General features: G+C 38.2%; 1 protein-coding gene across 4 annotated transcripts in view; it reads right to left on the bottom strand.

Moving 5' to 3' along the window:
* Nucleotides 1-3,579: 3,579 nt before the first annotated feature.
* The window catches only part of LNPK (lunapark, ER junction formation factor), a 50,633-nt gene continuing 40,038 nt past the window's right edge, over nt 3,580-14,174 (bottom strand). For 3 of the 4 annotated variants that reach the window (XR_014226587.1, XR_014226588.1, XR_014226589.1), the window contains exons 13-14: nt 10,592-10,851; nt 3,580-4,193 (exon numbers count right to left, since the gene is read on the bottom strand). Coding sequence is in view for 1 of the 4 variants with exons in the window: in XM_082285417.1 (XP_082141543.1) it covers nt 10,655-10,851 (197 nt within the window). In the remaining 3 variants the exon portion in view is untranslated. Of the gene's footprint in view, nt 4,194-9,899; nt 10,852-14,174 lie in introns of those variants that run through there. The other variant, XM_082285417.1, reaches the window with a different exon arrangement.

Raw genomic sequence — 14,174 nt, 5'->3', positions numbered from 1 at the left:
AAATCCAACAAAACTCGAAACTACATCTATTACATTATACATCCTGAGACTCCTTCACTACTGTTGACAATGGCAAACAATATTCTAGCTCTCAGAATCATTACACTTACTCAGAAACTGAGATTAATCTCACAATCTGAGATTTTAAAATCAAATAGATCAGACTTCACGACTACACAAACATAACACCTTATTATGATATATCAGGAGTATTCACAAGATGTTGTGCACAGTCTTAGTCAAGTAATTTCCATTAAGTGTCCATAATTTCAGCTGCCTACCGTTTCTTTAATAATCCAACAAAGTCCTTCCAGGATTTTACCATTGCAAACTGCTAAGTCTTTTCTTTTAAGATAAGCCTTTAAAAGAAAATACCTTCTGTATCCAGGCTGTTATTCACCATTTTTTAAAAAGCTCCAAAATCACACAGATGTAGGCAAATAGCTGAAACAAACAAAAATCCTAGCATTTCTGAAAAATAAATACTTCTAGTCATACTGCTACAGTAGGAATTGTGGAAAAAATATTACCTTCATCCCTTTCTCTAAAATATGAGAGAAAGGAAATATTTTATAGATACTATAAAAAGGATCCTACTGTTGGGGCATATCAGTGTTGTCAGCTCTTTTTAAAAAATGGTTACTAATATACAATACAGAGAACTAAAGAGGCCTAGGTTGTTACCAGAACTAATAAACTCAGCATGAGCAAATAATCAACAAATACTGACAAGCAATGAGCAGTTGCCATTGCATTCCTCTTATTATTGTAGTCAAGTAACAAATGTACTTCCCTACCCAGAGTCACCTACCTGCACAAGGGCAGCCTTTCAGCCTAAGGAACTTTACTATGGCCCTAGAGCCCCAGCTGAAAAACTAACTTCCTCGCTGAGCTGTCGTAACCATCATCCCCTGCTAAGTCACCAGCATAGACTTAAGATTTCCATACACACAATATGTACATTTTCTAATGGAAAACTGCAGAAAAGTAGGTTGGGTGTTTTTTTCCAAAGTAAGTTACTACTGGCTATTAACATCTAAAAATTAATGACAGTAAAACAACCCAACACCTCTACTTTTTTGTGTATTGTAAAGGAGTTAAGGGCTCAAGTGCTCTCAAGTGGCACAGGCCAAAAGCAACAAGAAACAACACATGAAACAGAAATGTTTGCACCTTGTCCCCAGGTAGCACCTTCCTTGTGGCTTTGCAAAACAATCTGTATGGTCAAGAGCTTGCTTAGGAGCAATTTCTATGATGATCTAATATATTTGTTTTGAATTTCCCCCCTGAGGACAAACACCACCACAATAATTAAGAATTTTCTCTTGCTAGAAAATAATGAGCAAATCTGTTAAAGACACCTTTCCATTGCACTAGAAAAGTTTTTAGTTTTATCAATCTGTAACAAGTGCATATGCACAACAAGAGAGCAACCTCCACAGGCAGGAATTCAAAGACAAACCCAGCCTAGCAAAAGCACCCTTCTGCTCATGGTAGTTTTGCAAGGGACTGGCTCAATTCAGTCCCTATTCCACATCAGCCACGGGGGTCAGCTGCCTCCTGTGCCCCAGAATGGCCAAATGGTACTGGGGACTAGGAGTTTAGATTTTTGACAGTTTAAAAAAAGACATTCCAAAAGATGCTGATTTCATCTTAATATGGAACAAAATAAGCATTTCCACAGCTCCTGAATTAAAGTTCAGGGCCTAACTCCAGCACAGCAACACTGCTCAGCGCTTGGCTACTGAGGAGGCAGGCATTTCAGAAGAACATGAACTTCTGCTTCAAATTATTCCTTTGAGTCCAGGCTGTGGTAGACAACAGTGACAGAAAGTCACCATTCAATGGTTACTCAATTGCTTGCTCAGAATGACACAGTAATTTTATTCTGACTCTTAGTCCACAGAACAGAAACCACAACTGCTATCAGTCCTCTCAAGGCCTTATGCTCTTTGGCAAGGAGTATTGATTTGTGTTTTTATAGCACTACCAGGTAGTAGTTGTGCACTATCATTGTACAAATAATTTATAACAAGCGAGAAAGAACATCTGGAAATAAACCAAATGTATCTCGATCTGCTCAATGAAACATTGCTGGGGTACCTAAAAACAGCCTCTTAAATCAGTATGTGATGCACATCTGAGATGCTCTGATGTTCTGAAAGGCACTTAGAAGCATGTAAACTTGCATTATTACCATGCACATAACCAACTCACGAGTATTATCATGGGAGCAACATGAACACAGTGACATGCCAACTGCCTGCAGGATCAGGCTTTAGCCATAAATTAGAATATGAAACTTAGATTACATTAGAACACAACAAAAATCGTTAAAGAAACTCTCCCAGAAAAAGAGTACGGTAAAAGCCAATGGCACCAGACTCCTTTCTACCACTAAAACAATGTTAATTTGAAAGCCAAGATTAATTTGAAAACGTTCACCTGTAAATCAGAAAGTCCCCAGAGATTAATTTCTGCACTTATGCTATTTGCAAAAAATATTTAACTTAAAGGCATCCCTCTTTTCCTGAAATAATTGCTTGCAAGATGAGAACTAAAACACAATCTGAAGTGTAGTAAAGGTAATTGCTGCACTTACTGTTCATGTCATGTTGATGTATTACTACGTATCAAAGGTCACAGTTCTGTACTCATACATTATCAAATTTGAAAGAGCAATATTCGAATCCGACCAACCTTTAAACTGCCCAGAATATGTGCAAAAATGGATGTGGGCTAACGTGGGTTTAGAAAAAAAAAGAACCCATGTTTTGGAAGCTGAGGGGTCAATCAAGCCAGACTGACAGGGTTACGTGTCACTTCTGTGCATCTAATACCCTCTTAGATTATCAATGAGGTGCAGTACACTGATCTCAAGCCAAAGCAGCTGTGCTAATGAAAATGAAACAGTCTGAAAAAATTAGGTGATACAGGCCTGTGACACAGGGCAGTACTTTGTGGACAATAATGGAGGAATAAGGACATAAATCACCATTTAGATACAATAAAACCTGTAACACCCACCCTGAAAAGTCTATGGAATCGTGGGTCAAAGTCAGCATCTTTGCAACTCCACAATTCCCTCTGAAGCTGCCACATACTTTCAATCCTGAGTCAAGGCAGGTTTTCCCTGCCTCTACTTCAGCGCACACAACATTTTGCAGTCCCGTGCCAGCCTGACCTCTGAGGGTGGAGAGCTGGCTGCTCATGCCATGAGCCAGGAGTTCTCCCAATTGGTTGTAGCACAGATAAATGGGTCTTATCAGAAACTACTCAGCCTTGAACAACTTTCTTCTCCTACATATGCCAGTCCAACTGGGGGGCAGGGACTGCACTAAAGAGGCAGGGGCACCCTCATTCTTTTTTTGTAACATGCAGTCCTTAAAAAAAGCCAAATAACTATGAAATTCAAGTTGATTGAGTACAGCCAGCACAGACAGAACTGTTAAACAGAATTATCACTTTAAATCATAAATTAAGCTCAGGTAAATAAATAGCTTTTTCATAATCAATTTTTTTCTTGAGAAGTTACATACACAGCAAAGACAGCATATATTGAAGTAACAAGCTATGCAATTTAATTTCATATGCTTTAAAATCTGCTTCATTTGGTAAAATAGTAAATTTCAAAAGGGGAGAGCACAAGCTCAAATGTTTTCTCAGTTACAAGCAGAAAAGCTAAGACAGACATTTCATGAAGTCTATTAGAGCCTAAGAACTCACACTAATGAATGTTTTTGCCATTGATTTTAATGGAATTTGAACTGCAGGTGATGTGTTAGTGAAGACCACAGCTAGGATTAAAATGATACTTCTGATTAAAGATACTATTTATAGTACAAAAACACACATACCCTTTACTAATGCAACAAGGCTATTACAACAATAGCATCTATAAATATACAGGATCTCCTGTTTAAATAAAAGCTCAACATACAAAAAATACAAGTACAAACATTCCTAAAGAAATAACAATTTTCACATTTCCTTTAAAACATCATTCAAAACAGTTTGCTTAAAATGAATTTTCCTGGTGGTTTTGTAAAATGTTTTTGACTGCTGAACAAGTCAAAATTAAGTTTCGTCAACTGAGCAGAAGTCCTTGAAGTGATGCAAGGAATTAGAGGGCAGACCACTTGAGAAGAGCTGGAAGGTCTTTGTTGCTTGAGTTTTCTACAAATTCAGCTTCTCTATTTTCATTGAGGCAGGAAAATGGAGAAAGAAAGAGAGAAAGAATTATTATTTCAACATAAGTTACAAATTTAGAGATGACTTTGAATTTACAAATTGAATACCCAAAATTGTCAGCTCTCCAGTATCTGCACCCCTTGTTTTCTCCTATATCTGATTATCTCAGGATTTTGCTGCATGTATTCCTCCCTGGCAGTTGCAATCTCCCTTTTGCAAATTATTTTTGTCACACAACAAAAGGAGAATACATGATTTCACAGTGGCAAAGGCTTATGAAGCCCTCCTGAAAAACATTAGTAATTGTTCACTGAAAATCCTAGCAGTACAATGCGAGGCATATACAGTGGCAGTCTTGAAATAGGTTTATTCCCACGGTGACTACTGTGAAAAATAACCAGTATTATGAGACTTGGTCAGGACACCCCCTTCTAACCAAAAATTTAAGTCAGGATCAAATTGATTTTATGCAACCTTGAAAGTTACATTATGATACAGTGCTTTAGATTTTTCACTGTTCCAAAGTTAAATAATCTATCGAGAATCTTTGAAGTGTTTGCTTTAATCTCAAAACCCTATGGTTTGGGAACAAATTATTGTATAATCAATACATTTCATTTTAAAGCCCTTCTCACTATCCTGCCTATCATATACCTCTCTCGGTCTTATTCTTCATAGAATCACAGAATCGTTATTCTTTCAGGGAAAAGATTGAATGTGACCTGACAAGACCCCAGAAAGGTCCACAAATCAAAAGCAATGGTGAAGTCAAATTCCTTGAGAATCGTGATCTTAAGGGACAACTCAATTTCTTTTTTTTTTTAATGCTGGAGGGTAGCAGCTCCTATTGCTAAACACTATTAGAGCTTATTCTATTTGTTGTGTAAACAAACCTCTAGTAAAAACCTAGTGCTAAGAAATTCCCACCTACTCAGGATGCCATCCTTTTCCTCCAAACACCCAGAATCCAAAGCATGAAGTACACTGAATTTCAGACTGTAAGACAAACTCAACTAGGACACGTTTCTGATGGAAGTTTACAGTTTGACAGACACTTTGGTGCATTACCACACACCAGGGCCTGGAGCCAACCACTCTATGCCAGTCAACCCAATCAGCTGTAATTCCTTGCCTTCATCACCCTCCACAAACCTGAGATATGTAAATTCCACCTAAAGGCCACACCATGGAAGAGAGGAGCACTGCCAAAGACCAGTAAGCATTTCATGCACGTTTTCCTATCAGTGAATCAAAACTTTCTGACAACCGCCAAAAATCTCTGCCATTCACATATTGCCATTAAATACACTCTTAAGCAATAATAAGAAAGCACATGTCATCAATCAAACACAATCCACTGGTCATGGAGCAATCTTTTATTGCCCTCTCATTCTCCAGTGTCATTTTAAATCTAATGCCTTCTGCAAGGCTATTTGTCCAAATTATTAGGAATTTTCAAACTTCCAGTTTTAATTCCTAAAAAACTTACTCTCCACCTCATGTTTATGCACTTGATGTACTGCAGCCTTTTTTTAAATTAGCCTGTATTAGGGATACATGTTTTCTGTACAGTCTCCTTCAGAGCCTTACTACACCAGAAATCTGGACAGGGTTGCATTTACCAATTCTAGAAGGGAACTGAAACATGAAATGCTGACATCTGAGGCATTAACTTTTAACCATGTGATTGGACAGGAAAGAACCTCTTAGAGAGATTAGGGGGAAAAAAACACAACAAACCAAAACAAAAAACAGTCTGTAACATGGAAGGAAATGAAGGCCTAAAGATCTTGCATGAGACACTCAGTGAACTGGTCAAATGATTATTTGCCAAAGACACAAAATGGATCTTCAAGGTTATTGTTCTAGTGCAACATTCCCATACAGGACATTCCTTATTCCCTGAACAGCCTTCCTCATTGTAGAAGACCTAACAAAACCTCATTCCAGAAGCAGAGTAAGTAAGGAGAAGCAGCTTACTCTAAACTTTCTTTACATCCACTACTCTTGTACTGAATGTGTTCAGACTTTATAGAGATTAAGACTTTTAAAATTTTTAATAGCAGGCTTAGCTATTGAATAATGGAAGTTTCCTCTAGCCTACTCACTCCTCCAGCACCACAAATCCACAAGTGCACAAACGTTGCTAAGTTCAGAACCATGTACCAACACCGAAGTGTTTCTCCCAGCCTTTGAAGGTTAAAAAGGTTATAAATCTCTCATAATAGCGAGACAGCTTCTTTCTACCAAGTGATTGTCATACACTTATTCTGGAATTAATTCTAAAAAGCAAACAAACCTCTCCAATATGATTCCTTGTCAACTGCATCCCTATTATTTCTGACATAAGAACATGGTATTAACCCGAGTTATGTACTGCCATGTGGTAACAGCCAAACCCTACTACGTTTTCTGAAAAAAATCTCTTCAAGCGCGCATTTTTTATTTCTTGATTAAGACTTTGTTCTAAAATAAAAAACCATTGTATCTTCCCTCCCCCCAATATGTTTCCCTCATGAATGACTCTGTCATTCTTTTAAGTCTTCCACTGCCTTGGGGTTCAATCTTCTTGACTTCAAGGCAACCATACCCAACCCTAGTTACTTGCTTTCGATAATCTCTAACCATTCCTAAACCATCAGCTTCTACATTATTTTCATTTGCCATTCCTTGGGAGCATCTTTTTCCTGCATGGAGGCTAAACAGATTTTTTGAGAAATCATCAGATTCCACTAAAAGTTTTAATTATGTCAGAATGTCGAAGGGCAATCAATTGTGTTCTCCTTTAGAAGAGGTACTAGAATTTAAAATACTATTGCCTGTTTTAACCCTGTTCTGCTCACTTCTAAGTAAAATTTAAATTTGACTGCCCCATTTCAATTTATTTTGAACTAGAATACTCATTTGTCTTTTGTGCCAGAGTTTTTAAGCAGCCAAGATAGCTCCTCCCTAATTTATAAACTATATTTAAATACAAGGAGACCTCTGCAGTTATTCACAATATTCCACAGTCAATAAAAACACTGCACCAACAAGCTTGCTAAGTATTACTTCACTACCCAACTTAATTTTGCTTTTCATCCCAGCCACAGAAAAAAATGGGGCTCCTATGACATCTTAGAAGTCTGGTCCTGCGAGAAGTCTCAGTACTTTTGAAAAAATTGAGATTCAAGTACATGCCAAGAAGTCAGAAGACAACAAAACATGGAACCACAGTATTTATTTTTTTCCCTTTACTTTCTTCCATCCTTAAGAGTCAAACTGCAACTGGATTAAACGTGACTGACAATTACTGTACTTTTTTTGCCTACATACTCCTACTTCTAAGGTTTTTCTGGAGTTACAAAGACATGACTAAGTGTGGCTACAGCAGTTCATTTACAGGAATTTTTGGATTTCGATTCAATTCCTGTTGGACAGGTACCTTTTACTATTGCCACACAGAGTACACAGAAGCCAAGAAGCAATTGCTGCAGAAACAGAATCCTCTTCTCATATTCGTATCAGGACTGGGGCACCCACACTTGGCAGGAGTAACATGCAAATGCTTACTGTAAATTGAGAAAAGCTCAGTCTACAACAGTCATATGTATCATCATGAGCCTGAATTCACCCACAGATTAACCCTGTGCCCTCATTTACTAGAGCTACTTTAATACCCTGAAAACCTAGAAAGTTAAAAATAGATCTTTCTCTACCAAAATTCTAGGGCATCCTTAACATAATCTTGAAGCCTTCTGAAGCAGTTAATGGAAATGACTGCTCAGACACCTTTTTAAGGTATGAAAGTCTTTCAGAAAATTCTATCATGCACTTAAAACGGACTTAATCTTCCTGTGCTCAAAAGTTTTAGGTATTTTTAGGTTACAAAGCAGGTTTTCACATTCAAAAAAGTATTTGTTTTCACATCAGGTTGACTGTCTCTACTTGATCCTTCAGTGATATATTAAACAAAAAGTACCAATCCCTTCTGTGGGAAGTTGCTCATGTCTCATTTAAGAATCTTGGGAGAAATAACACCCCACCCCACCCCACTGAGTCTCCTTTTTCAAAAAAAAGTTCATATTCCCAAAGTCCTAAGAAGCATCAGTTTCTTTGGCAAATGCAGGACATGTGAAAATATACATGTCCCAGGCTAATTAAAACATTGTTAATATATAGATCCAATATCAACAGTTTTCTCAGTCAATTCTATAGATATTACATGCATAACAGCCACTGTTTGTCATGGAAGGGACCTAAAATTCCTCTACAAAAGACCAGACACTTCAAATGTACATTTTTAAAAGGAAGCAATATCTGTGCCTAGAGTAAATTTAAGTTCTGAACTGACAGTAATTCATGCCTTCATATCCCCTTTGATGGATTAGGATATCAAATTTTACTTGGTTTTAGAGCTTATAATGTAAGCACATCCAACAGTTAACTGTACTGATTTACTCACATGGTCTGTGATTTTTTTCTCTCCAAAGAAATAAGCCTTTAAACAGATAAATCAGTGAGGTACAAAATGCAGTGTAGAGATTAACAACTTACAAAACAATAAATAAGCTTCGTCACCTTTCAGGCAAAATTATTTCCATTTTAAATAAATTCTGTAATCTAAAATATATTCTCTAGAAGTATTAAAAGATTAATTCCCCTATCACTTTGTACCCTGTTACTTTTCTCATACTGTCCAACATGTTTGGAAAAGGGACTGTTTTCTTTGTATTCCCAACTAAGACAGTCACACACAAAATGCTTATTTGCTAATTGTCCATGTAAGTATGGACAAGCACCTATAAGTACTCCTTTAATCATATGCCTACATTCTGTCTATTAAGAATAATTAAAATTCAGTAATTAAAATATTAATTGCAATTTACATAGGGAAGCAGAAAAAAAATTCCTCTGTAATCTAAATACGGACCAAACTTGATTCTGACTGATGCAAGGCTGAGCTTCTAAACTATCCCCAAAGAATCAGAAAATTAAGCATGTCTTTGAAAAACAAAATTAAGCATTTTTGTTCATGTAACAATTATGTCTTGCATAAAGACATGGATATTAAGGTCACATTTAGAAACATGCTTTTCTTGTAAAAGACTCTTAAGATACTAAGATTTATGGGGTTTGTTGTCTTCACAGTGTAAAAACCATTTCCATTTGGAACCAAGACAACAGATTAAAAATGGTTTTGAAATTTCCCCTCTTTCTGTAGTAAGATACACAACACTGCACAAAATAATACTTTTATCAGAAGTATTACTAAATCAATCAAGTTACATATGGTCAGCTTTTATTTCTAAAAAAATCTGTTTGACTCAGGTACCTCACAGACAGAAAACTTCTAATCCAGGATCCCAGCTGTTACATTTAACAGGAAATGTGTAACAAATGTCCTTATCTTAAAAAGCAATGCAATTAAAAAAAAAAACAAAACATTTTCAGTACTCCAGCAGCAAATATTCATTGCAATTGTAACACTAAATAGTAACAAGTTTTAGGTACAGTTAGAGAAGCCTTTTGACAAATGCACATGCGCTTTCCCTTTCCATCAGGGATCTACTTCTATTCTATCAAAGCCACCTTAGCTACATACAGACATGCTCCTTTTAAGGTGGCACACTCCTTCTGAACTTGCACAAAGTAATGGCAGAATAGCTGCATACAGCAGAACGAATTCTCTTCAGTTTTAGGAATCACAAAGCAAGTAATGCTGCTAGATGTCTTTATTTTCCTTTAACAAAATACACAAAGGCACAAAATTCACTTATATCTTGTAATTATTGTACAGGTATAAATAGTGCTTTGTATTCAAGTACAATCGAGTGCAGAGACTTTCTATATTTTATGTAAACACAAAATAGTTTTGCATGAAGGTGCCTCTGGTTCATCTGCAACACAAACACCAAAGGAGATGCCATTTATCCAAGTGCCATTTAACTGAATTCTGTCAAAAAGTTAGACAATGAATAATATTAACACCACTGCAATGACACTTCCATATGCTTAAGTCAAATGTCGGATGACCCTTTAGCTTGTAAACATCTGTGTATTAAACATGTACTCAATCCATTTTAACAAGGCAGCATTAAAAAGTATCTTAAAGTTCACTAGACCAAACTTACTAGGTCAGATGCCATCAGTAATTGCTCTTTATGTGTGACAGTTAAAGAGATGTCAAACTGTAAGTCACCCTTAGCAAAGCTTGTACTTCGAAGTTTTTCAAGACGCAAACTAAACAAGGGCTACAACTGTTAGGCTTCAACCAACTACATGGTCTATGTGTTAACTTTAAGAGACATGCTTAGTTTACAATACCCACTTTTACACATAGCTTTGACACACTGTGGCAGTTGAGGCAGTTTAAGCCCAAGCAAGATTATTAAGTTGTACCATTAAAAAAAAAGCTCACCTGAATAGTAACAACAGGCATGAACAAAGCTAAAAACTAGCTACAGAAGGCACTTGAAGTACTTTATTCTGCTTTTATTAAAGATTCTTCACTTTGTTCAGCTGAAGCAGACTCTGAAATAGTCTCTTCAGTTGCTGAAACATCTTCTGCTTCTTCTTTTTCAACTTCTTCAGCTAGCTTATCATTTAGATGCTCAGAATTTGGTGCTTTATCATCTGTGTCATTTGTCTCAACGATCTGGGCCACATCATCTTCAGATTCTGTGAAAAGAAAAATTACAAAATAGCAAAATTACATTTCCAGAAATTAAGAGGCAACTAATATTCTTAAAAAGCAAATGAAACATTCTGCAATCACATACAGGTTTTGACTAGTAACTGCACGATGTTCTCAACTCATAAAAACTTTGATTTTTCTAAGATAGTCACAGGTAAAACAATTAAAATTTAAGGAAAAAAAGAAAATACTATGGAAAAGAGCTTAGCTCCCACTAGAAAAATACTTTATTATTTGCATACATTCACCCTCAACAGAAGCTTTCTAAGCTTGTTCACTAATGTGAGATGTTAGACACATGCTAATTCAGTTTCTTTGTGCTTGGTAATGTCAGTTTCATCAACAGTTTTATTTTTTTAATAAGGGTTCAATCTGTACACAAATTAAAGCATTCTACTTGATGGAAACTATTTTAAACGTAAGGAGTCTGATACCCAGAAAAAAATTAAAACACAAAAAAATCCCAACCAAAAAACCCATAAAACCAACCCTAACAAACATATCAAACCAGCCAATGAAAATTACTATATATTCTGTCTTCCATGGAGTAGTGCAGGAAGGTTGAACAGGAATATACTTATTCTTCATCTGGGATGGGACTTTCTTCAATAACACATGTATTTTTAAGATCAAAAACATTTATTTTAAGTACTGCCTCTAAAGTAAATTCTAGCTTCACAACAGGACTTCAGTAGCATATGAAAAGTCATATTTTGAAGTAAGCAAAAGCACTGAAAAACTGAATGCGGTTGCACTAAATGACACAAAGGTACTGTAGAATGGCATTACTGATGGCAGTTGATTTATTGACTAGTATTAGTCAATACTATACAGTACTAATGCATACTGTGAATGCAAACAGTTTGCAAAACTGATGCAAAGTTACAGCTCAAAAATGTTAGCCTTATCAAATGTTTCTAACTGCATAGAATCATAGAATGGGTTAGAAGCAACCTTAAAGATCAGTCTAGTTCCAACCTTCCCCTAGACCAAGTTGCTCAAAGCCCCATCCAACTGCACCTTGAAAACTTCCAGGGATGGGGCACCCACAGCTTCTGTTGGCAGTCTGTTACAGGGTCTCATCCCTCTCCACAGTGAAAAATTTCTTCCCAATATCTAACCTAAACCTACCCTTTTAGCTCATATCCATTCTGCCTCATCCTATCACTATATGCCCTTGTATAAAGTCCCTCTCCAGCTTGCTTGAGACCCCTTTAGATCCTGGAAGGCTGCTCTATGGTCTCCCCAAAGCCTTCTCTTCTCCAGGCTGCACAGCTCCAACCCTCTCAGCTGTCATCACAGGACAGGTGCTCCAGCCCTCTGACCCATGCTTGTGGCCCTCCTCCAAACTTGCTCCAAAAGGAGAGTGTCTTTCTTATGCCAGGGGCCTGTTGTTTAACCCAGCCTGCAACTGGGTTGCAGCCCAGACACCTGCCTACTCCCCACCCACCCTCCTGCCACCCTGGTGGGATGGGTAGGAGAATCACAAAAAAAGTTAAACCCCAGGGTTAAAATTAGAACAGTTTAATAATTCAACAAATTAAGATAGTAACAACTACAACAAAAATAACTGTATCTAAGCAAGGGGGCAGGGGGAAGAGAAAGGAAAAAAAATTAAACACATGTGATGTCGAATACTATGGCTCCCTGCCTGCTGACTGAGGGCCAGCCCATGCCCCAGCAGTGTTCAGCCCCTCACATCCAAGTCCCCCAGTTTACGCACAGTCCATGACATTCTGTGGTATGGAATAACCCTGGAATAACCCGTCCCGGCTATGCCCCCACAAAGCTCCTTGGGCACCTCATGCTGGTAAAGCATGAAATACCAAGAAGTCGTTGACTTAAAATAAGCACTACTTAGCAATAACCAAAACATCCATGTGTTATCAACGTTATTCTTGTACTAAATTCAAAACCAAGTACTGCACCAGCTACTAAGAAAAAAATCAACTCTATCACAGCTGAAACCAGGTCAGTCCCCCGAAGATGGACACAGCTCTCCAGGTGGGGTCTCACAAGAGCAGAGCAGAGGGAGAGAATCATCTCCCTCACCCTGCTGGCCACAATGCTTTTGATGCAACCCAGGACACGGCTGGCTTTCTGGGTTACAATCACACATTGCCAGGTCATGTTGAGATTCCTGCCAACCAACATCCACACATCCTTCTCCTCATGGCTGCTCTCAATTCCTTCTCTGCTCAGCCTGTATTCGTGCTTGGGATTGCCCTGATCCAGACACAGGACCTCGGACTTGGCCTTAATGAACTTCATAAGGTTCACAGTCCCACCTCTCAAGACTCTCAAGGTCCCTCTGGATGGAATCCCTTCCGTGCACCACACAGCTCAGTGCCATCAGCAAATCTGCTGAAGGTGTGCTCAATCCCACTGTCCATGTCCTGACAAAGATCTCATGCAGTGCTGGTCCCAATACCAACGGCTGAGGAAAACAGTGTCAGTCAAGTGCCACGTGTTCATGTTCATCTAAATGTGTTGAGTGTCTGAAAGTAATCAGACTGCTTCAGGCTGATACAGAATTCAAGCAGAGACAAAAGCTTTAGAAGTACTGCTCTGGCTTCTTGGCCCATGACTGAGTGGAGGAGCTGCTGGCACACCCATGTCAAGCAGACCTTGTACAAATGCCATCTGTCACCAAGAACTTAAGACCCCTCTTCCCACACAAAGCTCCACCTAGCTAGTTCCAGGCTTCATTTCAGACTGCTCAGAGCAGCCCAGCTTCTCCGTTCTTTTCTCAGACTCGATCTTTCATTTTAGCAAGTTTGCAGCTGACTCACCTCCTGGTTCCTTCCCTGCTCTCTCAACTACAAGCTGCTCAACACCTGCCCTGGCTTCTTGTTCCAAAATTTTTCAACCCTACTTCTGCCCAAGCAAAATAATGTCCCCAGTTACTTTCCAGCCCATCCCACTCTCTCTTCCTGCTCTTCAATTTCCATCTTGATCCCATCTCTGTCTGTGCTCAATCTTTATCTCCCAACTGTCAGTTTTCTTTCTGTCTCATCTCTGCATTTTTTCTTCAGCCTCAAATTCTATGAATAAGTTTGTGCATTTTCCTGCTACAACCGTCCACACTTGAGTTACATTCCTTTATTGCTACTCTTCAGGCTAGAGTCAAAGAAAGTATGGGATGCAAGGAAGAGGCAGCTCCATGCCCTCTCAACTCATTTGTAGCATAGCCCAACCATTACCTATTTACAGAGTTTCAGTCCTGCAGTCTTCAACTGAATAATGCTTAGCACTCTGCAGCAGTGACTTGTTCTTACTCTGACAAAGGTAAAGAGACTGTTTGCTC

The sequence above is a fragment of the Coloeus monedula genome (assembly GCF_965178545.1).
Source record: "Coloeus monedula genome assembly, chromosome: 7".
NCBI classification, from domain to species: Eukaryota; Metazoa; Chordata; class Aves; order Passeriformes; family Corvidae; genus Coloeus; species Coloeus monedula.
This window is presented reverse-complemented; position numbering and strand designations above follow the sequence as displayed.